This window comes from Capra hircus, chromosome 1, assembly GCF_001704415.2.
Source record: "Capra hircus breed San Clemente chromosome 1, ASM170441v1, whole genome shotgun sequence".
In the NCBI taxonomy this organism is placed as follows: Eukaryota; Metazoa; Chordata; class Mammalia; order Artiodactyla; family Bovidae; genus Capra; species Capra hircus.
In genome coordinates this window covers 89,429-114,910 of record NC_030808.1, presented here as the reverse complement: position 1 = coordinate 114,910, position 25,482 = coordinate 89,429, and the positions used below count along the sequence as shown (strand labels likewise).

The 25,482-nt window shown below is 46.9% G+C and overlaps 1 protein-coding gene across 5 annotated transcripts in view; it reads left to right on the top strand.

The window, feature by feature from the left end:
- The window catches only part of ITSN1 (intersectin 1), a 243,892-nt gene extending 218,944 nt beyond the window's left edge, over nt 1-24,948 (top strand). For 4 of the 5 annotated variants that reach the window (XM_018043229.1, XM_018041619.1, XM_018042670.1 and 1 more), the window contains 7 exons: nt 6,342-6,509; nt 10,571-10,783; nt 13,137-13,258; nt 14,266-14,348; nt 14,671-14,754; nt 16,608-16,781; nt 20,926-24,948. In XM_018043229.1, the coding sequence (XP_017898718.1) occupies nt 6,342-6,509; nt 10,571-10,783; nt 13,137-13,258; nt 14,266-14,348; nt 14,671-14,754; nt 16,608-16,781; nt 20,926-21,074 (993 nt within the window). In that variant the 3' untranslated portion in view covers nt 21,075-24,948. Of the gene's footprint in view, nt 1-6,341; nt 6,510-10,570; nt 10,784-13,136; nt 13,259-14,265; nt 14,349-14,670; nt 14,755-16,607; nt 16,782-20,925 lie in introns of those variants that run through there. The other variant, XR_001917533.1, reaches the window with a different exon arrangement.

Here is a 25,482-nt window from a genome sequence, read left to right as displayed (position 1 = left end):
CAGAGCTGGGAAACATATATATGTGTATCCATCCAAACACACAGTTACGTACACATAAGTGTACAAACATATATTTAAGATCATATATGCATATGTTAGAAGCCATGAGTTTGCACCAATAGTTCCCGTTCTAATCTGATCATAGAATTTATTCTAGCCTTCCCCCTTTCTATGTATATAACTCCCTTCTCCATGAGAAGCCTTGCTCTCATTATCCTCAGTATATTTACTTACTTGCTGAATCCCCTTATATGTCACAAGTTCCTCTGTCATGTAAGCATCTCCTCAGTCCAACCCCAGTTCCACCCCACAGAATACACTGCAGTCACACTGGCTGAGATAAATAATTAGTTTTAAAAGATCTTTCAATCTACCGTTTCCTTTTCTCCAACATATGGTTACTATTAAACTAACTCAAAACTTTGTTTACTTTCCACAATATTTAATTGCAAATTGATGTTGGAAACAAGTTTTTAAAATAGGCGTTCTAAATCTAGTCAATGGGAAGAAAAACAAAGACAAGAGAAGAACTGAGAGGCATACATATTAGAAAGGAAAAAAACAAATTATCATTCTTTGCAGAAACATGATTTCTACCCCCTTGAGAACCCAAAAGAATGAACGGAAAACTAGCAAAACTAAGAACAGAATTTTAAAAGGTGGCAGTTATAAGATACAGATGGAAAGCTGCAAAACACCAAGACGAAACATTCTTTATAACAGCAAGAGGGAGAAATTCTCAGCATGGTGCCAAAGGCAGAGCTTTAAAGGATTTAGAGCTTCAGCAACTTGAAAAAAAATGCTTTCTTCTGGGAACAACTAGATGTTCATTAAGGAGCGTACTTAAAGTGCGGAATCTGTACTATGAAAGAGACTTTTATGTATTAGTTGGAATGATATCTAGAAAATGCTATTAAGTAAAACAAACAGACAGACAAAACCCCTGAGAACCTATCCCACAGCAGGGTCTATTTTGGAAAAGCTCTGGGTGGGTGTTAAATGTATGTGGAGCGTCTAAAGGGAACTAAAGGGATGCCCTTCGCTCTGGGCATCCCTCTGAGGCAGGAAAGCAAAAGGGAGACAGCACGGTTGTTCTCAATAGTCTGTATTGTTTGAATCTTGCATATCAAGGACATTATTATTTGCATAAACATTTTTCTTAAAAAATTCCATGTGACAAAATATAACAAACATTAAAAGACAAATGACAGATATAAACTGAAAAAACGCTTTAACTGTATACAAGTAGATACTGAAAAATATAGAGATTGTGTGGATATGTTCGTATCTAAAGCACTCTTACAGCTCAAAAAGAAAAAGACAAATACCCTAATAGAAAAATAGGTTTTCAAAAAAGATTAAAAAGAAAACTAGGTAAAATCTTTAACTAGACGTTTCTGAGAGGAGTGTGGAATAGTGGTAAAGCATGTGTTGTTAGGAACCAGGCTGCTTGGCTTCGAAGCTCCCGTACCACGGCTGTGTGTCCTTGGGAGGCTAGTTTACCTCTCTGGTCCTCAGTTCCTCTACCTGTAAAATAGAGACATTAACAGTACCTGCTGCATGGTGTTCCGAGAAGTTAAGTGAGTGAATGAATGTATGTCTGTCTGTCTCATCCTAAGCAGTACATAGATGTTAGCTTTCTCATTTAATGTACTTACGCACTAAATGTACACAAAATTCAAATTCTCTGATAATGAAAGAAATGCATAACTAAACAAGAAAATATATTGCTTCTGGCTTGCCAGGAAGGCATTTATTGAAATGATTGTGAATCCACAGTGTTGGCAGGTTTGCTCATGGAGGGTAGGCTGGGTCAGCTTTCGGAGGGTGATATATACATCAAACTCCATGTTCTCTTTGGCTCAGCATTTCCATCTCTAGGAATTTATTCTAAAGAATTAACCAGAGAAATACTGAAAAATATGAAGTTTTGTGCATTGTGGCTCATCCTTACAATGACATATTATAGAATCCTTAAAAATGATAAATATACTTCAATAAAATTTTTTAAATTATGATTTAGATTCATGTAAAGTGATCATCATATGATGATCTATAATTCATATATATTAAATAACATGCTATAACTGCGATGAAGTGGGGAAAAAGCAAGTACAAAATGGTACTATAGTATGGCAGTGTGATCCAATTTTTATTCTTAAAAAGTTACATGTATTTATATCTAGGCAGAATGTATTAGCAAGCAGAATGTGTATGTGTGCTTAGCCACTCAGTCACGTCCAGATTTCTGTATCCTCATGGACTAGAGCCTGCCAGGCTCCTCTGACCGCGGGATTCTCCAGGCAAGAATACTGGAGCAGGTTGCCATTCCCGTCGTCAGGGGATCTTCCCAACCCGGAGGCTGAACATGTGTTTCTGTGTCTCCTGCACTAGCAGGAGGATTCATTAGCACTAGCGCCGCCTGGAAAGTCAGTGACTAGGAAAGGCAGATTGTCCAATGGCACAATTAAAGGTGTTTTTCTAGGTTCTTTATAACTTTCTAAATTTTCTAAATTTCACACATTATACAATAGTACTTGTACAATGAGAAAAAGCAATATATCTATTTCCATTTTTGAAAAAAAAAAATGAATTCACACAATCTGCTACGTGGGATTCCCGTCTAGAGCAGTGGTCCTCAGACTCGGTTGTACATTAGAACTACCTGGGAAGCTCTAGAAAATTCCAAAGCCTGATTCCTACCCCTGGGGATTCTGATATGGTCAGAGTTGAGGTCAGGACTTTTCAAAGGGATTTGAATGTATAGCCAGGATCCACCCAGAGCTGGAGCTGTGGTTTGGAAATGATTGTGAAAGTCGCTGAGTCGTGTCTGACTCTTTGCAACTCCATGGTCTATACAGTCCATGGAATTCTCTAGGCCAGAATACTGGAGTGGGTAGCCATTCCCTTCTCCGGGGGATCTTCCCAACCCAGGGTTGGAACGCAGGTCTCCCGCATTATAGGTGGATTCTTTACCAGCTAAGCCACAAGGGAAGTTGGGGAACTCACTACCTAGATTGGGCGTTTTTCCCAAATTGAGTGCCTATTTAGGACCTTAAACCAAAGTGTACCTTGGGGATGAGATATTATTCAGGGTAAAACCCACTTGAATTATTTATATGTGGACAGTGTTAACCGCTCAGTCATGTCTGACTCTGTGACCCCACGGACTGTAGCCCGCCAGGCTCCTCTGTCCATGGGGATTCTCCAGGCAAGAATACTGGAGTGGGCTCCCATTTCCTCCTCAGGTGATCTTCCCAACCCAGGGATCGAACCTGCATTTCTTATGTCTCCTGCCTTGCAGGCAGATTCTTTATCTTCTGAACTATCGGGGAAGCCTGTATGTGGGTAAGGCATGAGCAAGTGTACACTCAACATACCCCTCAGTTCAGTTCAGTCGCTCAGTCGTGTCCGACTTTTTGCGACCCCGTGAATCGCAGCACTCCAGGCCTCCCTGCCCATCACCATCTCCCTGAGTTCACTCAGATACACGTCCATTGAGTCAGTGATGCCATCCAGCCATCTCATCCTCTGTTGTCCCCTTCTCCTCCTGCCCCCAATCCCTCCCAGCATCAGAGTCTTTTCCAATGAGTCAACTCTTTGCATGAGGTGGCCAAAGTACTGGAGCTTCAGCCTTAGCATCATTCCTTCCAAAGAAATCCCAGGGCTGATCTCCTTCAGAATGGACTGGTTGGATCTCCTTGCAGTCCAAGGGACTCTCTCAAGAGTCTTCTCCAACACCACAGCTCAATAGCATCAATTCTTCAGCGCTCAGCCTTCTTCACAGTCCAACTCTCACATCCATACATGACCACAGGAAAAACCACAGCCTTGACTAGATGGACCTTAGTCGGCAAAGTAATGTCTCTGCTTTTGAATATGCTATCTAGGTTTGTCATAACTTTTCTTCCAAGGAGTAAGTGTCTTTTAATTTCATGGCTGCAGTCACCATCTGCAGTGATTTTGGAGCCCCGAAAAATAAAGTCTGACACTGTTTCTACTGTTTCCCCATCTATTTCCCATGAAGTTATGGGACCAGATGCCATGATCTTTGTTTTCTGAATGTTGAGCTTTAAGCCAACTTTTTCACTCTCTTCTTTCACTTTCATCGAGAGGCTTTTTAGCTCCTCTTCACTTTCTGCCATAAGGGTGGTGTCATCTGCATATCTGAGGTTATTGATATTTCTCCCGGCAATCTTGATTCCAGCTTGTGTTTCTTCCAGTTCAGCGTTTCTCATGATATACTCTGCATAGAAGTTAAACAAGCAGGGTGACAATATACAGCCTTGACGTACTCCTTTTCCTATTTGGAACGAGTCTGTTGTTCCATGTCCAGTTCTAACTGTTGCTTCCTGACCTGCATACATATTTCTCAGAAGGCAGGTAAGGTGGTCTGGTATTCCCATCTCTCTCAGAATTTTCCACAGTTTATTGTGATCCACACAGTCAAAGCCTTTGGCATAGTCAATAAAGCAGAAATAGATGTTTTTCTGGAACTCTCTTGCTTTTTCTATGATCCAGCAGATATTGGCAATTTGATCTCTGGTTCCTCTGCCTTTTCTAAAACCAGCTTGAACATCAGGGAGTTCACAGTTCATGTACTGCTGAAGCCTGGCTTGGAGAATTTTGAGCATTACTTTACTAGCATGTGAGATGAGTGCAATTGTGCAGTAGTTTGAGCATTCTTTGGCATTGCCTTTCTTTGGGATTGGAATGAAAACTGACCTTTTCCAGTCCTGTGGCCACTGCTGAGTTTTCCAAATTTGCTGGCATATTAAGTGCAGCACTTTCACAGCATCATCTTTCAGCTCAACTGGAATTCCACGACCTCCACTAGCTTTGTTCGTAGTGATGCTTTCTAAGGCCCACTTGACTTCACATTCCAAAATGTCTGGCTCTAGATTAGTGATCGCATCATCATGATTATCTGGGTCGTGAAGATCTTTTTTGTACATACCCCTAGTACATTGCAAAGTGGCTTAGGATGCTTCTTCAGCCTTAGCGTCTTTCCCCACGAGAACTGTTTTCAGCGTCCTTAGACTCCTTTGAGAATATGATGGGAGCACCATCAAAGGGCCAGGCACTCTGCAAAGTGCTTTACTTGTATCAAACCATGTAGTCCTCCCAACAACCTTATAAAGGAGGTTCTGTGTGCTGTGTTTAGTTGCTCAGTCATGTCTGACTCTTTGTGACCCCGTGGACTGTAGCCTGCCAGGCTCCTCTGTCCATGGGATTCTCCAGACAAGAATACTAGAGTGGATTGCCATGCCCTCCTCTAGGGGATCTTCCTAACCCAAGGGTCGAACTCAGGTCTCCCACATTGTAGGCAGATTCTTGACCATCTGAGCCACCAGGGAAGCCCGAGAATACTGGAGTGGGTAGATTATCCCTTCTCCAGTGGATCTTCCTGACTCAGGAACTGAACCAGCGTCTCCTGCATTGCAGGCAGATTCTTTACCAGCTGAGCTACAGGGAAGCCCAAAGGAGGTGGTATTAGTAGCCCTATTTTTCATATGAAGAAAATGAGACTCAGAACATGTATGTGACTGACTCATATCATGGCTGGTCAGTGGCAGAGCAGGGATTTTAATCCAGAAGCTCTTGCTCTAGAACTGAACTCTTAGTTGCTGGTCTGGAATGATTCATTCAGAAAAATGCACCTTTGCTCCGATGCACCCATTAGCATGAAGTTCCATAGGTACACAGATGCCTGCAGCTGTGCACGGACTCAGGGAAAAACGATTCTCCCTGGAGGAATCCATATGGGGTGTGATACTGCCCTTGCTGCAGCCGCTGCCCTCCTCATACCCCAAGTATAGATAATCTGGCAGCCCCTGCCCCCATAGGTGGAGAAGCCAATGGCACCCCACTCCAATACTCTTGCCTGGAAAATCCAATGGGTGGAGGAGCCTGGTAGGCTGCAGTCCATGGGGTCGTGAAGAGTCGGACACGACTGAGCGAATTCTCTTTGACTTTTCACTTTCATGCATTGGAGAAGGAAATGGCAACCCACTCCAGTATTCTTGCCTAGAGAATCCCAGGGATGGGGGAGCCTGGTGGGCTGCCATCTATGGGGTTGCACAGAGTCGGATATGACTGAAGCAACTTAGCAGCAGCAGCAGCAGCAGGAGCCCCCATAGGGGTCCCATGCCAACAAAGAGTGGCCATCTCTCTTCATGTTGTTGCCAAGGCGGGTGCTCAGAGCTGCAGCTGTAAACACGTGGGCACTGTCTAAGAAAGGTCTGTGCGGAGCCCTGTCTCTGCTGGGGCGAGCCTTCCAGAACAGTGAACCCCCACCCCACTCACTGCCTAAGGCTACTGTCTTCTGTTCTCTGATGTAGATCCTGGAAAACACTCCCGAAAACCACCCAGACCACAGCCACCTGAAGCATGCCCTGGAGAAGGCAGAGGAGCTGTGCTCCCAGGTGAACGAAGGGGTGCGGGAAAAGGAGAACTCAGACCGACTGGAGTGGATCCAGGCCCACGTGCAGTGTGAAGGCCTGTCCGAGGTAACACCTTAGGTGGGACCTGGGCCGCCCCCTGAGTCTCAGCAGCCAGCCAGAAGGAGGGAGAGAGAAATCATGAGTCGTCCTCTTCTGCGACCTCCAGTTTGCTAATCTCTCTCCAGCTGCATCTAATCTGTTGTTTAAGCCATCTACCAAGTTTTTAATTTCAGTTCTTTTCTTTATTTTTTGTTCTCAATTATTTTCTTTTACCTTTCCAGCAGTTCTAGTTATTTCTCTAACCTACTGGTTTTTCTTGTCTTGTTCCTTTCACAAATGGCCATTTTTAAATTTGTGTGAGAGCTGCATTGTGGTTACAAATTCTCAGTAATCACAACCAACCTTGGGGTTGGTTGGTTACGCCACGTTAAAAAACGAGCAAATTTTCTTGCTATTCCCATCTGTACTGAGTTTACTTGTCATTCTTCCTCTGTGATACAGCTTTCTGGGATCTACTGTTACGTCCCTCACCCCATGCAGACACTAGATAGATTGCTTTTCTCCTTCTCCCCCCGATAGCCTTTAAAATGGAAGCTCAGGGTCACCAGATTTAAGAAAGACTCTCAAAGCTAAAGCCAGCTTTGGTGCTTGTATATCTTCCAGGGTTCACATTTCCATGCCATTTTCTGCTTCTGCAAATTGTTTTTGCTTTTATTTTTATTTTTACCAGCTTGCTTGTGTTTAAAAAGTACAGTTCTATATTTTTTAATTCCATTTTAACATTTTTCATTTTTCATTTAACATTTAGGTTGAGTCAGAATCTTTAGTCCACGATACTGCCAGAAATACTCTCTTATAGTATTTGATTCTCTTCTTGACCCTAATCTTTCCCTTAATCTCACCCACTCTGCTGTTCTCTCTTTGTACACACACACACACACACACACACACACACCCCCAACCCCCACCCCCCCCACACACATTCATGTACTTACACAATTCACTAGGGTTTACCAAAATGCCTAGGCAGACTGTCTCCCTTACCCACACTCCCTGTGACTCTTTTCTTCTTACAAGCATCAAAGACATTCCCTACCTGAGGAAGCTACCCCACTGTTGCCTCCCTGCCCTACCTCCTGTCCCCCTTTAGCACAGGTGTGGGATAAGCAAAGTTATGGAAGCAGCCATGTGGAAACCAAGGTGATGGATGTGGGTCCCCATTTTGGAACTGTGTTGACATGCAGTCCAGAGGTAGTCACTGGTTGGTTGGCTGTTATTCATTCATTTATTCAGTGAGCATTTACTGAACACCTGGCCCATGAGCCTTGCTTGGTACTAAACACTGCTCAGTACTAACCACTGAGGACATGAAAATCAGTGAGATGTGACGTACCCCATCTCAAGAAACCTGCAGTCCTGGATCGCTTAGAGGTCCAACATTTACAATGCAACATGAGAACTGATGAGGCAGATCCAGGTGCCGAGTGCTGTTGGACACTCGACGAGGAGGAAGGAACAGTCACAGAGGATTTAGGGACAGGCGGGAGAGGGTGAGACTTGGCTGCGTGTTCAAGGATGAAGCTATCTCCCCAGGAAAGAATCCAGGGGAGGGCATTTCAGTGGAGGCCTCAGCCTGAGCCGGGCGTGGGTGGGGAATGTAAGGTCACAGATGATAGGCTTTAAGACAAGCTGAAGGCAGGGCAAGGAAGACGGACTGTGTGTCATTCCGAGGAGCACTAAGGGGATCCTGAGGACGGTGGACTTGAACTGCTCCTGGATCTGCTAGCTGAAGGGCCACTGTGCACTTCTTTTTTAAAAAATGTTCTCTTATCTTTTTCTTTCTCTTGCTCTTTTTTTTTTTTTTTTTGGCTGCACCATGCGGAACGTAGGCTCTTTGTTCCCCAACCAGGGCGTCAACTCCACCCCAGCAGTGAAAGTGCAAAATCCTGGGCACTGGGCTGCTAGGGAATTCCCCGCACTGTGTACTTTTAAAGGGGCCCTTCCCTGAGTCTCATGGCCGCAGTCACAGGACTCAGTGAGGCCTGAGTCTTCATTATAAAACATTATGAATAGGAAATTCCCTGGAAGGCCAGTGGTTAGGAATCCATAATTCCACAGCAGGGGGCACCAGTTTAGGGGGACTAAGACCCCACCTGCTTTGAGGCACAGCCAACGCCCCCCACAAAACCTTAAGAATAAAATAAACTCTTGTCCTTTGCTTTCTGTGGTGTATGTACCCTCTTTGGTATAGACTGTCGTCCTTCTTCAGTGGCCAGCCCTTCCTGACTATTGTGCACCAGCTTTTTCTGTATGGCCTGTTTTGTCTGTGTGGTCAGGATTCGTGGTCATGGGAACGAGGCATGTTGGCTTTCATTTTCTGGCCCAGATCTAAGCATACACCAGTGATTAAGTTTCACATAAATGCTGTCTTTGGCATTCTTGTCTTAAGATCAAGAACTATAAAGATGGTTTCCAATTCACATACGTTCGGTGTCAGCCTGAATAATTGGAGGCTCTGACCTTTGAGTAAGAATAAACCACACCACCTCTACGTCATCCAAGTGATTCACTGGATTCATTGCCCCAAGAGGCAAATAAAGAGGACTGGATTGACCTCAGGCTCTCGTTCAGAGGACCACTCTTGGAAGGCTCCCTTTGGGGTGCCATCTTCAGTTGTTTGGGCTCCCTCAGATCCTTGGTGGGAGGTTGTTGGCACTCATTCGTCCTTGTGCCTGAGAGTGGGCTGGAGTGGCCACTCTCCTTTGAGGCCTGTAGGCCTCTGGTCACAGAGACGCTGTTGATTCTCTCTTCCACACTAGAGGCAGCCAGCCTTCCTGGCTAGAGGCAGCCAGCCTTCCTGACTAGAGGCAGCCAGCCTTCCTGACTAGAGGCAGCCAGCCTTCCCCACTAGAGGCAGCCAGCCTTCCACACTAGAGGCAGCCAGCAACATCTCTTGGGGGACGTGTGTTGTGAACTCTTCATTAATACTCTTCAGGAGATGTGTAGGGTTCATAGCTGTGGAGAGCCTCAGCCTTGAAGGTTGCTGGATGGAGTGTACTCTTGGGGCCCGAGTGTGAGCAGGTGGAAACCCTGAAGGTCTGACTCCTGCCTCAATCATATTGCTTCTGAGGCACAGCTGTGGCCTTCCCCTCCCTCAGTCTCTCCTCTAGTAGCCAAAGGGGGTCCTTAGTGAGGTCATATCTTCTCCCGTTTCCTTCTGCCCCTTTAGAACCTGCTCACAGGAAACGACAGAACCCAGGGGGGATGATAGAGCATGAGATGGTAGAGCCAGGTGTGTGTGTGTGTGTGTGTGTGTGTGTGTGTGTGTAAGAACGTGAGATGACAGAGCCCAGAGGGATGGCAGAACATGAGATGATAGCACCCAGGGGGCTGACGGAGTGTGAGATGACAGAGCCCGGGGTGGACAGTAGGGCTGCATTTCAGCACTTAGAGGTGTCTCCCAGGTTTGGGAGGTGGCAGGAAGAGAGCCGCCCTCCCGTCCTCAGGAGCAGTGAGCTGGGCGAGATCTATCGTGCACCAGCGTGGTTTCTGCTTTGCTTGGCTCTGAGGCCTCCGGCCGCACCACGGTGTTTGGCAGTGCACCCGCGCGGTAGGGGTCTGCACTCACGCTGCACTCTGGACAGTGGCGTTTGTCCTGTGGAACTGTGCAGAGAGAGGGCTCTGTCTCCAGCAGCAGGCATGACCCTTTGAGCCTGTGTGGGCCATGGTTGGGACGGTTCATGCCGCCCCCGGTGGACCAGCCTGCACGCAGAGCGCGCTCATCAAGGACGGAGGGCTTTCTTCCTGCTGCCCCATTTCCCTGATAAATAAAAGGGAGAAAAGTCACTCTGAGACACTAGACCTCAAGGAAGGGTACTAGGAATCACACCCAGGGTTCATCCTGACACACGCAGTCTCCCGAACCACACCTTTAACTTCTTGGCTCCCAAAGCTCCTGCCTGAAGTCTTCAAAGCCATCCTCAATCTGAGCCTAAGATACGGGCCTCAGATTCTGATGGAGCCCACAGCTTTCAGATGCGAAAAAACAAACAAACAAAAAAACCACCACAACATAAAAACGACCTCACTCCGTCGTGTCTTCTTTGGGTTTTGTTTCCCTTCCTCAGCAACTTGTGTTCAATTCCGTGACCAACTGCTTGGGGCCGCGCAAGTTCCTGCACAGTGGGAAGCTCTACAAGGCCAAGAGCAACAAGGAGCTGTACGGCTTCCTGTTCAACGACTTCCTGCTGCTGACCCAAACCATCAAGCCCCTGGGCTCCTCGGGCACCGACAAGGTCTTCAGCCCCAAATCAAACCTGCAGTATAAAATGTACAGGACAGTAAGTCCGCCTCTAGACTGCAACGTCGGGGTTGATGTTGAGGGGGGGACAGTCTAAAGGGAGTCGGTGTTTGAGCAGGTCCGCCTCTAGACTGCAACGTCGGGGTTGATGTTGAGGGGGGGACAGTCTAAAGGGAGTCGGTGTTTGAGCAGGTCCGCCTCTAGACTGCAACGTCGGGGTTGATGTTGAGGGGGGAACAGTCTAAAGGGAGTCGGTGTTTGAGCAGGTCCGCCTCTAGACTGCAACGTCGGGGTTGATGTTGAGGGGGGAACAGTCTAAAGGGAGTCGGTGTTTGAGCAGGTCCGCCTCTAGACTGCAACGTCAGGGTTGATGTTGAGGGGAGGACAGTCTAAAGGGAGTCGGTGTTTGAGCAGGTCCGCCTCTAGACTGCAACGTCAGGGTTGATGTTGAGGGGAGGACAGTCTAAAGGGAGTCGGTGTTTGAGCAGGCTTTGGGGTCTGTGGCACAGAGGAGGTGAGGCAGGATTTAGGGGGACCACAAGCCCGGGTCCAGCAGTTATCAAAAATGTGCCTGCATGATGAGTTGGTCAGTTGTGTCCGACTCTTTGAGATCTAATGAACTATAGCCCGCCAGGCTCCTCTGTCCATGGGATGTCCCAGAAAAGAACACTGGAGTGGGTTGCCATTTCCTTCTCCAGGCCCAGGGCTGGAACCCGTGTCTCCTGCTTGGCAGATGGATTCTTTACCACTGAGCCACCGTGGGAACCCATCAGAAAAGAACAATATTCAGTTCAATTGACAAACATCTACTAGCTGCCAAGCGGCTGCTGTAGGTCCCCTTGGGTGTGACTAAGGCATGCCCTGTCCTGATGGGGCTCACAGTCCACTGTACCGACGAGGCAGGCGTGGGGAACTCTGGACCAGAACTTCAGCGTCCACTTCCCAAACATTCACAGACGCCCTCCAAACTTCTCAAGATGGCGTGGAACATCTGTGCCCCTCATCTTTCCCAACAAAAGCCAATATAAATAATCCATGTGTAGACGGCTTCCGTGAGCTGTTTATTTGGTCCGCTTCTCTGTGTAGGGCTGTGTTTGTGTGTTTTCGTGTCATAGGGTATTGTTTTTCTAAATTTATCTCTGTGGGGGTGTTTTCACAGAAGAATTTTCTCTGAAGCAGCAGTTAGCTTTCTTTTGGGAAAAAGAACAATGTACTTATGTAGATTGTCACTAGCAGCTTTGTATGAACAACTTGAAGGGAGTTGCTTGGAGGTAGAGTTGATGGGGGTTTCCCTGGTGGCTCAGATGGTAAAGAATCCACCTGCAATGCAGGAGACCTGGATTCGATTCCTGGTTCAGGAAGAGCCTCTGGAGAAGGGAGTGGCTACCCACTTCCATATTCTTGCCTGGAGAATTAGATGGACAGAGGAGCCTGGCAGGCTGTGCGATGACAGAGGATGAGATGGCTGGATGGCATCACCGACTCAATGGACATGGGTCTGAGTAGGCTCCGGGAGTTGGTGATGGACAGGGAAGCCTGGCGTGCTGCAGGCCATGGGGTTGCAAACAGTCAGATATGACTGAGCAACTAAGACTTTCTAAATACATAATACATCTAAAGTTGATGGAGATTGTTTGCTGACTAGTATAGACCATGGAAAAAATAAACGTATCAGTTCTTACTCTGGAGGACTTTAGAAATACCTGCAATACCATCCAGCCTACTTATCACTCTAGTACTTCTCCAACTCATTTGAAGACTTATCTTTGCATAAAACCCTGCTATGTCGATGTTTGTAGCAGAGCACTCCGTAAGTGTGGGCTGCTGTCCATAGCGACTTCCTTCTAAAGACTTCAGTATGAAAAGAGGGGAAGTAAAAATGAAAATTCACAAGTAGAAACCTGGGAAATAATACCTTAGCCAGATGAGGGATAAAAAGTACCTGCAAAATGGAGGGGGCGGGTGGGAATCCATATTTACAATTTCCATTTATCTGAAAATTGATATTAACACTTATTCAGTTCAGTTCAGTCGCTCAGTCGTGTCTGACTCTTTGCAACCCCATGGACTGCAGCACGCCAGGCTTCCCTGTCCATCACCAACTCCTGGAGTTTACCCAAACTCATGCCCATTGAGTCGGTGATGCCATCCAGCCATCTCATCCTTTGTCATCCCCTTCTCTTCCTGCCCTTAATCTTTCCCAGCATCAGGGTCTTTTCCAATGAGTCCCTTATCATTCCTAATAAAATTGTTATTTCAGTATGGTTTACTGAAACCACCGCCACCCCCCAGACACAAACAGACACACCCCTCGCCTTCATGTGCACCTGAGCACACACACGTCCTCACAGACCCCCAACCTGGTCTTGTAATGCCCATGCATTATTTTTCAGCCTATTTTCCTAAATGAGGTTCTAGTGAAGTTGCCCACTGACCCTTCTGGGGATGAACCCATCTTCCACATTTCCCACATCGACCGAGTCTACACCCTCCGAGCAGAGAGCATAAACGAGAGGTAAGACCTGCCTCCTCCCTGGCCCTGGGCACCTGGGTGGGTTCCACCAGGTGTAGGATGCATGTGGGACAGTTAATTAATCAGCGGGTGCCAACATCCCCTCACTTGCAGCGCTATCCCCTCTGGCTGGAGGTGGGGGTGGGGCATGCAGTGAAGTGGCCTTAGTTCATTTTTCCAGCGTCTTTCAAAAGTTAACTTTTCAGAAGGAAATACATTGAAATGCATCTGGCTTGAGAATTTTTTGAACAGCAATTTTCAGTGTTCTTTGAGACAATGGAGGCTCTCCCGTTTCCCAAAGTTTCCCAGGTGGCAGAAACTAATAGGAAAATGATTTGGGGGTTAGAGGACCTCCCAATCCTGACCCCCTTGTTGTCTGGCTCCCTTGGACAGGCATCCTGGATCCTAGAAGCTGAGGGCATGTTTGCCTTAATCAGGGCTCCGCCCTGGAGCCCAATGAAACAGATTGTTTTTCTGAAGGGTGAACTTGACACAAGACCAACAACATTCCAAGAGCATCTGTGCCAAGCAAGGAACTGGCTAAAGTTATCATGCATATGGTTCTCAGAGAAATGGGAAAGACAAAAATCGCGCCAGAATGCTTTCCCACTGTACGTTTGCTCCTTCACAGAAAGCGGCTGCTTATCTGGGAAATGGTTTCTTTCTTTGGATGGTTTAGTGAGAGAGGTCCTTCTAGCCTTCTCGGATTAGGCAAATTTGTGATGTTTTTCAGTAAGGAAAGAAGAGGAGCTGTTGTGAGCAAGACAGCAACAGCGTTTATCATTGTAGATTTCCTTCCATGGGGACACAAACCCAGGTTTGGAGCAAATCAATAAAAACATCACTCGTGCCTTTGTTATCAATGGTAGAAATCATCCTTAGGGCCATGTGACAGAAAACCAGACTCTCTATGCTGAGCCTTTGTTGTAAAAATCAAACGAACAAAGCAGAGTCCTGGAAACTGAATGGGTACCGACCTGACACCTGAGTTCTGTCTCTTTCTTTCCAAGGACTGCCTGGGTGCAGAAAATCAAAGCAGCTTCTGAACTCTACATAGAGACAGAGAAGAAGAAGCGGGAGAAGGCGTACCTGGGTAACACATAGCTGGGCAGCGGGGCCCTGGGAATCCCGCAGAGTTGGGGGGCAGAGAGCCATCCGGTCAGGCCCAGAACCCTTAGAGCTGGAAGGCAGACCTGGGGGTTGAGGAGAGCCTGAGGGTGGGGGCAGGTGGAAGAGGGAGGGCAGGGCATAGGGCAAGGGGTGGAGGGCGGATTCCAGGATCGAGGAAGCAAGAGTTTAAAGGAGGAAGGGGAGAATTGTTCTTGAAGAAGGGCATAAAATAAATCACAAGGCAAACCAGAAATACTGCGAACGCTAAACAGGAGCATTTTGTGTTGTTTTTCCTCCCATCACAGTCCGCTCCCAAAGAGCCACAGGCATCGGGAGGTTGATGGTGAACGTGGTTGAAGGCATTGAGCTGAAACCCTGTCGCTCACATGGTAAGGGCCCTAGAAACCCCCTCTAGCATGTTTGAGTGGCGGAAGCCTTTGCTGCATCTCCTCCACTTGGCTTTACTTTATTTTCTAAAATTAATTTTTGCTGGAGGATAGTGGCTTTAGGGGCTTTCCAGGTGGCTCAGTGGTAAAGAATCCACCAGCTAATTCAGGAGACACAGGAAATTTGGGCGCAATCCCTGGGTGAGGAAGATCCTCTGGAGAAGGAAATGGTAACCCAATATTCTTGCCTGGGAAATTCCACGGACAGAGGACCCTGGAGGGCTACAGTCCACGGGGTTGCAAAGACTTGGACGTGATTGAGCACACACACAGATAATTGCTTTACAATGTTACGTTAGTTTCTACTGTACAGCAAAGTGAATCAATTATATGAATGTATTTATCCCCTCTCCTTTCGCTTTCCTTCCCATTTAGGTTACCACAGAGGGTTGAGTCCACCTGGCTTTAAAACAAATTGATCCTTAATCCTAAATTTCCTTCCAGATTTGGTTATTCCCATCCACTGTTTTGCCTTCCAGAGAGATCTGAGTGGCTGCCTTTTCACAACACTGTCAGCCCCCTTGTATCTGTAGATTCCACACCTGCAGATTCAACTAACTACAGAACAAAAATATTTGGAAACATTTTTGAAATTCCAAAACAGCAAAACTTGAATTTGCCACACACCAGCAACTATTTACATAGTGATTTCACTGTATTTCCATTTTTCTAACGTTTTCACTCTGCAATTGGTTGAATCTGCAGGTATGGAATCTACAGATAGAGGGGTTGACTGTGTTGTCAGAGGGCAGCCACTCAGATCTCTCTGGAAGGCAAAACAGTGGATGGGAATAACCCAGTGTGGAAGGAAATTTAGGATTAGGGGCCAATTTGTTTTTAAAGCCAGGAGGACTCAACGCTCTGTGGTAAGCTAAGTGGGAAGGAAATCCAAAGAGGGGATAAATGTATACAAATAACTGATTCACTTTGCTGTACAGCAGAAACTAACATAACATTGTAAAGCAATTATCTGTGTGTGTGCTCAGTTGCTCAATCACGTCCAGCTCTCTGCAACCCCAGGGACTGCAGCCCTCCAGGCTCCGCTGTCCATGGGCTCCCCAGGCGGTGCTGCTGGTAGAGAACCTGCCTGCGAGTGCAGGAGACAGAGAGACATGAGTTCGCACCCTGGCTCAGGGAGATCTCCTGGAGACTAAGCATGGCAGGCCACTCCAGTCTTCTTCCTGGACAATCCCATGGACAGAGGGACCTGGTGGCCTACAGTCCATGGCGTCGCACAGAGTCGGACACGACTGAGCGACTTAGCACAGCCCTACACTGTATTAGGTATTATATATAACCTGGGGATGATTTCAGGTAGATGGAGGATATGGGCAGGTTTATGCTAGACCATTTTATATAAGGGACTTGAGCCTCCAAGGATTTTTGTATCTGTGGGGTTGAGGACCCAATCCCTGTAGATACTGAGGGGTGATTGCAGATTTGGCGCAATCCAAGCTACGGCGATGGACAGGGAGGCCTGGAGTGCTGCGATTCATGGGGTCGCAAAGAGTCGGACACGACTGAGTGACTGAACTGAGCTGAACTGAAGCTAAAGTGAGGAGACAGGGAAGATTTAGTTTTGAAGCCCACTTATGTGACAAAGTATGATGAATGTTTAAGTGTTAATATAGGCTAAGATGCTGGATTATGTGTTTTCCTCTGGATTCTCTGTCTTATGCTGCCTCTTAACCATGGCTTTGGGGGGGGGTTGGAATGAGGGGTGTAGAGGGAAGAGGTGCCCCGGGGCTGTGACCCTGCCACAGGCACCCAGAAGAGCCGGGCCCTGTCCCCTCCAGGGAAGAGTAACCCGTACTGCGAGGTGACCATGGGGTCCCAGTGTCACATTACCAAGACGATCCAGGACACTCTGAATCCCAAGTGGAATTCCAACTGCCAGTTCTTCATCAGAGACCTGGAGCAGGAGGTGCTGTGCATCACCGTGTTTGAGAGGGACCAGTTCTCGCCAGATGGTGAGTAGACAGCGGCCCTGGGCACTCTGCCCTTTCCCTGCCCCTTGGCTTTCATGGATAGGTGTTTTCTCCCTGGGAACTTGCTGTGCAGAATTTCCTGGGCTTCCTGCTGGAGAGATGAGGTTGGCCTCCCCTGGGAAAAGGCCTTCACTGATGCAGAGCATCTCAGAGGAGGTGGACAAAGTGTGCTTGGTCTAGAGTGGTCCAGCTTCCCTAGGACAAAGAACACGGTCCCGTGCTTCCCTAAAGCAGATAACTGCAGAGAGAGAGGGCTGTACCCTCAAAGCCTCAGCCTAATTCTTTAGTCCTTGGCTAAAAGCTTTGGTGAAAATGGATAAAACTATCCAGTTGAGCAAGAAGCGTATTAGTGCGCAAACAATGTGGCAGAATTGATCAATGCCCTTCGGGTGACTTTTCAGCTTAATCAAAGGAACGAAGCTATGTTGGGTGCATCATCGCTTCAATCTACTTCCTGTTTCTACTTGAAGCTGGAAAAAAACGGGGGGTCTGGCCAACGATTCCAAGACACCTGCCTCTATCTTCCTCAATCCAATAAGAATAAGAGAGTAAGTTTAAAGATTATGGCCTCACCTTGATTATATTCAAGGGAGGATAACTGAGGGCTAGGAGTGAGGGTCCAGTGCAGACGTGATCCGTGCAAGGCTTAGATTGCTCCATGGGGCTTTTGTCTTTTATAGTACTTTCATATGAATTAGTTCATTGTGAGTTAGTTACTAATAATTATGGCCCAGAGATGGTCACATAGCTGGCTAAATGATAGAGCATGACCAGAACACTCTACCAAGGGAAGATTTCATGCAAAGATGGGCTCGATAAAGGACAGAAATGGTCTGGACCTAACAGAGGCAGAAGATATTAAGAAGAGGTGGCAAGAATACACAGAAGAGCTATACAAAAAAGATCTTCATGACCCAGATAATCACAATGGTGTGATCACTAACCTAGAGCCAGACATCCTGGAATGCGAAGTCAAGTGGGCCTTGGGAAACATCACTACAAACAAAGCTAGTGGAGGTGATGGAATTCCAGGTGAGCTATTTCAAATCCTAAAAGATGATGCTGTGAAAGTGCTGCACTTAATATGCCAGCAAATTTGGAAAACTCAGCAGTGGCCACAGGACTGGAAAAGGTCAGTTTTCATTCCAATCCCAAAGAAAGGCGATGCCAAAGAATGCTCAAACTACCGCACAATTGCACTCATCTCACACACTAGCAAAGTAATGCTAAAATTCTCGAAGCCAGGCTTCAACAGTATGTGAACCATGAATTTCCAGATGTTCAAACTGGATTTAGAAAAGGCAGAGGAACAAAAGGCAGTTGGATCAAATTGCCAACATCCATTGGATCATCAAAAAAGCAAGAGAGTTCCAGAAAAACATCTATTTCTACTTTATTGATTGTGCCAAAGCCTTTGACTGTGTAGATCACAACAAACTGTGGGAAATTCTTCAAGAGATGGGAATACTAGACCATGTGACCTGCCTCCTGAGAAATCTGTATATAGGTCAGGAAGCAACAGTTAGAACTGGACATGGAACAACAGACTGGTTCCAAATAGGGAAAGGAGTACGTCAAGGCTGTATATTGTCACCCTGCTTATTTAACTTATATGCAGAGTACATTATGAAAAAAATTCCAGTCTGGATGAAGCACAAGCTGGAATCAAGATTATTGGGAGAAATGTCAATAACCTCAGATATGCAGATGACATGACCCTTAGGGCAGAAAGTGAAGAAGAACTAAAGAGCTTCTTGATGAAAGTGAAAGAGGAGAGTGAAAAGTTGGCTTAAAACTCAACATTCAGAAAACTAAGATCATGGCTTTTGGTCCCATCACTTCATGGCAAATAGATGGGGAAACAATGGAAACAGTGGCAGACTTTATTTTCTTGGGCTCCAAAATCGCTGCAGATGGTCACTGCAGGGATGAAATTAAAAGACACTTGCTCCTTAGAAGAAAAGTTATGACCAACCTAAATAGCATATTAAAAAGCAGAGACATTACTTTGCCCACAAATATCTGTCTAGTCAAAGCTATAGTTTTTCCAGTAGTCATGTATGGATGTGAGAGTTGGACTATAAAGAACACTGAGTGTTGAAGAACTGGTGCTTTTGAACTGTGGTGTTGGAGAAGACTCTTGAGAGTCCCTTGGACTGCAAGGAGATCCAACCAGTCCATCCTAAAGGAGATCAGTCTTGGGTGTTCATTAGAAGGACTGATGTTGAAGCTGAAGCTCCAATACTCTGGCCACCTGATGGGAAGAACTGACTCATTGGAAAAGATCCTGATGCTGGGAAAGATTGAAGGCAGGAGGAGAAGGGAAAGACAGAGGATGAGATGGTTGGATGGCATCACCGACTCTATGGACATGAGTTTGACTATACTCTGGTAGTTGGTGATGGACAGGGAGGCCTGGCATGCCGTGGTCCACGGTGTCGCAAAGAGTCAGACGTGACTGAGCAACTGAACTGAACTGACAGTTCAGTGTGACTCAAGTCTGGACTCTTAACCATGGTGCTTCACTGGCAATTTTTATTCTGATAAATAAAGACAAGGTTGGATTTTTTTAATCAAACACTGAAATATCATGACACAATGGCAGTGCCATGAGAGTTTCAGTTGCAAACCCTAGTGAACCTCTTGTTTCAGAGGTTGCTCCTGAAATGCACAAGGGGCGACATGCACTGGTATCGTCTACCAGAGAAAGTCCCCAGGTTTTAAACCTTGAAAGAAAAGCTATTTCTTGTACAAGAGTGCCTGGATCATAGTATATTATCAATTGTTGAATTGCTGAATGAGAAAAAGGAAGGAATTGTCTGGAAGCCCATTTGGTACCATCATTTTAATGCATAGCATTAAAAAAATTTCAGACATTCGCATGTCCATTACTGACTCTCTCTCTCTCTCTATATATATATATAAAATTTGTTATACATTTGTATCAGTTCTGATGAGATGGATGAAACTGGAGCCGATTATACAGAGTGAAGTAAGCCAGAAAGAAAAACACCGATACAGTATCCTAACACATATATATGGAATTTAGAAAGATGGCAATGACGACCCTGTATGCAAGACAGCAAAAGAGACACAGATGTGTATAATGGACTTTTGGACTCAGAGGGAGAGGGAGAGGGTGGGATGATTTGGGAGAATGGCATTGAAACATGTATACTATCATGTAAGAATCGAATCACCAGTCTATGTCCGACGCAGGATACAGCATGCTTGGGGCTGGTGCACGGTGATGACCCAGAGAGATGTTATGGGGAGGGAGGTGGGAGGGGGGGTTCATGTTTGGGAATGTATGTACACCCGTGGTGGATTCATGTCAATGTATGGCAAAACCAATACAGTATTGTAAAGTAAAATAAAGCAAAAATAAAAATTAAAAAAAAAATTTTTTTTGATCCTGCCATGTGGCATGCAGGATCTTAGTTCTCAGACAAAAGATCAACCTGTGCCTTCTACAGTGGAAGCTCTGCACCCTAACCACAGAACCACCCGGGAAGTCCCTGACACTCAGTATTTGATGAAAAGTGGTGTTGAAGGACTTCCCTGGAGGTCCAGTGGTTAAGACTCTGGGCTTCAGATTTGATCCCTGGTTGGAGAACAAAGATCCCACATGCTGCATGGTGTAGCCCCACCCCCAAAAATGGTGGTGTTGAGATTGTCCTGGGAGCACAGCTGGGAGCCTGCGGCTCCTATGCAATCACCTCCTCCCCACCAGATAAATAAGTGAAGAGATAAAAAAGAAACAGCTGACTTTCTCCTGAGAGATTTCTTTAAATTTCATATACATTGCAAATTGCGCAGTGGATATATCTGGTTTTGCATTGCCTCCCAGGAAGCTCCCGGCCCTTTAGGGGCCCACTGGGTGCAAGGAAAAAAATCTGTATTTTGAGTTTCTTCTAGACTCTTCTTCATCCCCAGCCCAGTACCTTTTTGTTTTCACTCTATTTAAAAATGATGCTGTCACTGTAGTCCCTGGATTCCAAGAAACTAACTCCCTTTTGAAGAAGAGAGAGGGTAACACCTCTTTGGGACACTCCCAATAGGCCAGGTACCTGCCTTGATGAGAAAGAATCCTCTCTGAGGAGGGTCTGTGTGTCTGTCCTTTCAGATTTTTTGGGCCGGACGGAGATCCGCGTGGCCGACATCAAGAAGGACCAGGGCTCCAAGGGTCCAGTTACGAAGTGTCTCCTGCTGCACGAAGTTCCCACGGGAGAGATCGTGGTCCGCTTAGACCTGCAGTTGTTCGATGAGCCATAGGGAGCCCACCCAGGGCGTGCTTGGCAGAACTCCAGCCCGAGGCAGCAGATGCTGCCTGTCTGGAAACAGCATGGCTTTTCGAGGACCAGCGTTTGGTGTTCAGCCACAGGGCAACAGGGCAGAGAAGACAGGCCCCTCCAAGTTTCTGGGACTACTTCTCGACAATCCTCCCCACTAAATCATTTCCCATGTTAGGAAACAGGACTGTGTTTTCCTTTGTCCTCACTGCGGGGCTCGTCGTGGCTTCTAGGGTCTTTGAAGTCCCATCGCCCCCAACTACGTTTGGTGGGGTGTCTGGCCCGTCCCTGGGCCTGAGGCTTGAGTCTGGTTACTGTAAAATAGGCTCATAAATGCAATGTCTGTATTTTTGGAGAACTCATGGGACCCTCCTGCTTCTTACCTCCACCAGCCTCCAAGCAGGCCCTCCAGGATGCCTAGTCCTTGGTGTGTTTAGAAATGATCCCGCTGATCATGTCATTGCTTCAGAATCTCATTTCCCCACTGCGACCTCGTTAGAAATGCTGCCCTGGGTCTGATCACTTGGGGAGATGGTCTTCTGATCAGATGCTGGTCTAATCCGTGGAAGATTCTGGCAGGCGTGTTGTTAGGGTTTCTCCAGCCTCCTCCAGGTTTTTTTTTACTGGTAGCTGTCAATGGAAACTATCCCTGGCTACAGCCAGGTGGCCTGATCCTGGTTTCCCACACCCCTGGAAGGGGGTTAAGGGAGGCTGTCTACCTAGTTATACTCTGTGGGACTAGGTCGCTGTAGCTCACCTGAAAGGCTGTTGACGATGTTATTGGGTCCCCATCTCCAGCCTTGCTGGACATTCCCTTTCCGCTTGGAGGTCCTGTGTTTCAGGACAAGAGTGGTTGCTGGTGACCAGCTCTGAGCCTCTTCCTGCCTGCTTGTCATGGGCGATTTCCACACGTGGCTTTGATACGTTCCTCCCAAAGGTGTCCCCAAGGTGTGCAAAGGAAAACTGACAATCCGCGGAGGGAAACTATTACTGTGGTGGGGGAGAGACGTTAGGAGCAGGCAAGCCCCTCGGTTCCAGGGAAGGAGACCTGAGACTCCTTCCCAAAGCCCGCCGTACACAGCCAACCTCTCAGTAACGGAAGGACACACGGCGTGTTGTCAGAATCAGGAGCGTATGACCACGTGCCAAGTTTGGTTTGAGTTCTTTTTTGTTTTTTAAATTGTTAGTGGAGTATAGTTGGTTTACACTGCGGTGTCGGTCTCTGCTGTACAGCAGTCAACCGTCCATGCATATCCGTATGTCCCCTCTTCTCTGGGTTTCCTTCCCATTCAGGTCGCTGCAGAGCTGAGTGGAGCTCCTCGTGTACAGTAGGCTCTTACTAGTTACCCATTTTATCCAGGGTAGTGTATAAATATATGGCAATCCCAGTCTCCCAATCCACGCCCCCACCCGCCGCCTCCTTCCCCCTCGGTATCCACCCATCTGTTCTCTATGTCCTTATCACAGAAGACCATCGATACCACCTTTCTAGATGCCACATACATACGCTAATACGTGATACTTGTTTTTCTCTCTCTGACTTCACTCTGACAGTCTCTAGGTCCATCCACATCTCTGCAAACAGCCACAGTTTCGTTCCTTTTTGTGGCTGAGTAATGCCAGTTTGAGTTCTTTCGGTTTTTCTCCTTAAATGCCAGGAGATAGGCTGGATGACTAGGTAAGAACTTGATTTGCTCATGACAAGCGTGGATCGTACTTTGCGTGTTAATGCTCCCACAATCCCAGTTTGTCGTTTTTTCGTGAAATGTTCATTGCATGTTCTCTCAGTCCTGGAATCTAGCTTTCTTGGGTAAGACGGTGTTCTCCTTGATTGCAGGCCCTTAGAATTTAATTAGGATTGTAGAAATGCGTTCTGAAGATAGCATTGGCACTTCCCTGCTGGTTCCAGTGGTTAAGACTGCCCTTCCACTGCTGGGGGTCCAGGTTCCAGCGCTGGTTGGGAAACAGACCCTGCATGCCACGTGATGTGGCCAAAAAAAGAGGAGAAAAAAAAAAAAAAAGCTAGTGAACTACCCACTCTGCTGGGAACTGAATATGTCATGTCACTCTTTGCCATAAGAGCTCTGTCATCATTCAAGCAATTTTTAAAATGTATGTGTCAGAAAGGGCAACAAAGTTTACATTTCATACTTTTCAGATACACCTTATTATTTATTTATTAAAGATAGTGTAGACTTTTGTATCAAGAACAACAGACATAGTATTTTTTGAAACCGGAAGATCTACCCTTTAGTTAGTAACTCTCAGCTGAAGACCTTAGAGGCCAAGTTCAACTTCAAGCTTGCATTCATTTACCACTTTCTAGCAGCAAGCATGGTTCGGATACTTTAAGTGTATATGTATGTTTCGATGCTGTTAGGAAGCCGTTTCAAATGACACCTATGAATAGACCTACCAGTCACACTTTCTTATGTCTATACCCAATACAGTTTGTTCAGTGTCTTTATAGAGGATGCGTGACTGTGGTAGAGAAAGAAGGGGTATCTGTGTACACGGAGTCATATCGGGTCACCACTGCAATCCTTTCTTCCTCCCTTTTCTTCATTGGCTTTCTTTGTGTGTGAATGTTGGGCATCACCGTTCATGTAGGGTGGGTGTGATGTGCTCAGTGACAAACATCTCGCCTTTTTAGGTCCACCAGCTCACCCACCCATGCAGAGTCCCATTATCGGAATTAATGTCGCATGAAGAAGCAATATGTGAGTCTTTTCTCCCAGGTGACTGTACTGAGCACCCTTGTGATGCTCCTCCAGGGCAGCGATTCTGGATGAGTGCCCTTGTATTCACCAGGGTGATTTGTAAGGTGACTGATCCTCCTTACGGAAGAGATAGGCTGGCTGTCAGATCCAGCTGTGACTCAGGAATGTGGATGACGCACGGAGTCTCCAGTTCTTTGAGACTGGTCCCTCGCATCTACCTTTTTGGGCAGCCGGGGCTGTGTTTCATAGAGATGAAACATCCCTTGCCAACAACCTTCCGTGTCCTAGCTCTTTGCTTTCCACATACAGGGTTTCCCCTGGCCACTGCCTCCTGGCATTGACTCCAGCCCTCCAGACATGCCAAGTTTCCTCCTTCTCTGAGCCACCCTGACCTCGTCTAAGCCCAGCAAGGGAACTGCTAACGGAGCCGTGCCCTGAGGACAGGAGCCCTTGGGCAGCCAGCTCTCCCAGTCCCTCTGGGGCAGGGTCTTTCTGTCAGGGAGGTGGGCAACATGTCTCCTGGAACCAGAGCAGTTGTGACCCCCCCAGAGCCTGAGGATGCGGTTCATTCAGATCCAGGGCTGGCCTCAGGCACATACACTCACACATGCACACACACAGATCTTTCTAGGCTGGGGTCTCCAGATGTGCTTGAGAGGCTGGGGCCAGGCATCCTGCATGTCCCTGACCTCTGATGGCAGAGGAGAGAGCTATGCTTCCAAGGAATGTTCGTGTTAAAAGGGGAATTATTTCTGCTCTTTGTGTTTGGAACTATTTAAGCATGGCCTAAGTCTAGGAAAGTAATTCATTTCAGCTGGTTAGTACTATTGAATTTAACGGGAAAAAAATCCATCCGAAAATGAGTAAACTACCACTTGCATTGTCTTAGTGACCTGGTACCCCAAACTCCTGTCTCTCCAGGAGTAGACTGGTGCCAGCATAAAGACACTGACTCCAGCAGAGCGGGGGTGTTCTAGAATCCAGCGGGGCTGGACAGCAAAGCAAAGTGAGTGAGTGAGATGCTTCTGGTTTTATCTGGAAGGAGAGCTGGGAGTCTATTTTAGAGTTTTGCCAATACTGTGAAAGTCGCTCAGTCGTGTCCGACTCTTTGTGACCCCATGGACTGCAGCCCGCCAGGCTCCTCTGTCCAGGGGATTTCCCAGGCAAGAATCCTGGAGTGGGCTGCCATTCCCTTCTCCAGGGGATCTTCCTGACCCAGGGATCGAGCCTGGGTCTCCTGCACTGCAGCAGATTCTTTACTGCTAGCACCACCTGCCTGTACTTTGATGAGCAGAAAAATACTTCTCTCTCTACTCCAGATGGTTTTTTCCCTAGCTGGTTGGGCTTTCTTGGTTCACAGAAAGAATGTTTGTTTTGTGCATGTAACAGTTTTAAGAATTTCCGTTGGGAACAGCAAGCAGATTTTCATTCTCTGTCAATCCATTGTATTTTCCCTTCTCTTTGGGGCTGGAGATGAGCTGTACAGCGGACACTAGCATGTGGAAATGGACACCTGCGTGCTCTCAGGTGGCAGGGTCACTTCAGACTCGAGGTTAGTGTGAGCTTAGCGAGGGCTCTGGCTGCTCCAGGTGCGCTCACTTTACACGCTCAGAGCCTCCTGCACGGGAAAGCGAGGCAATGACAACAGGAGGCTGGATATTCTTGATTGCC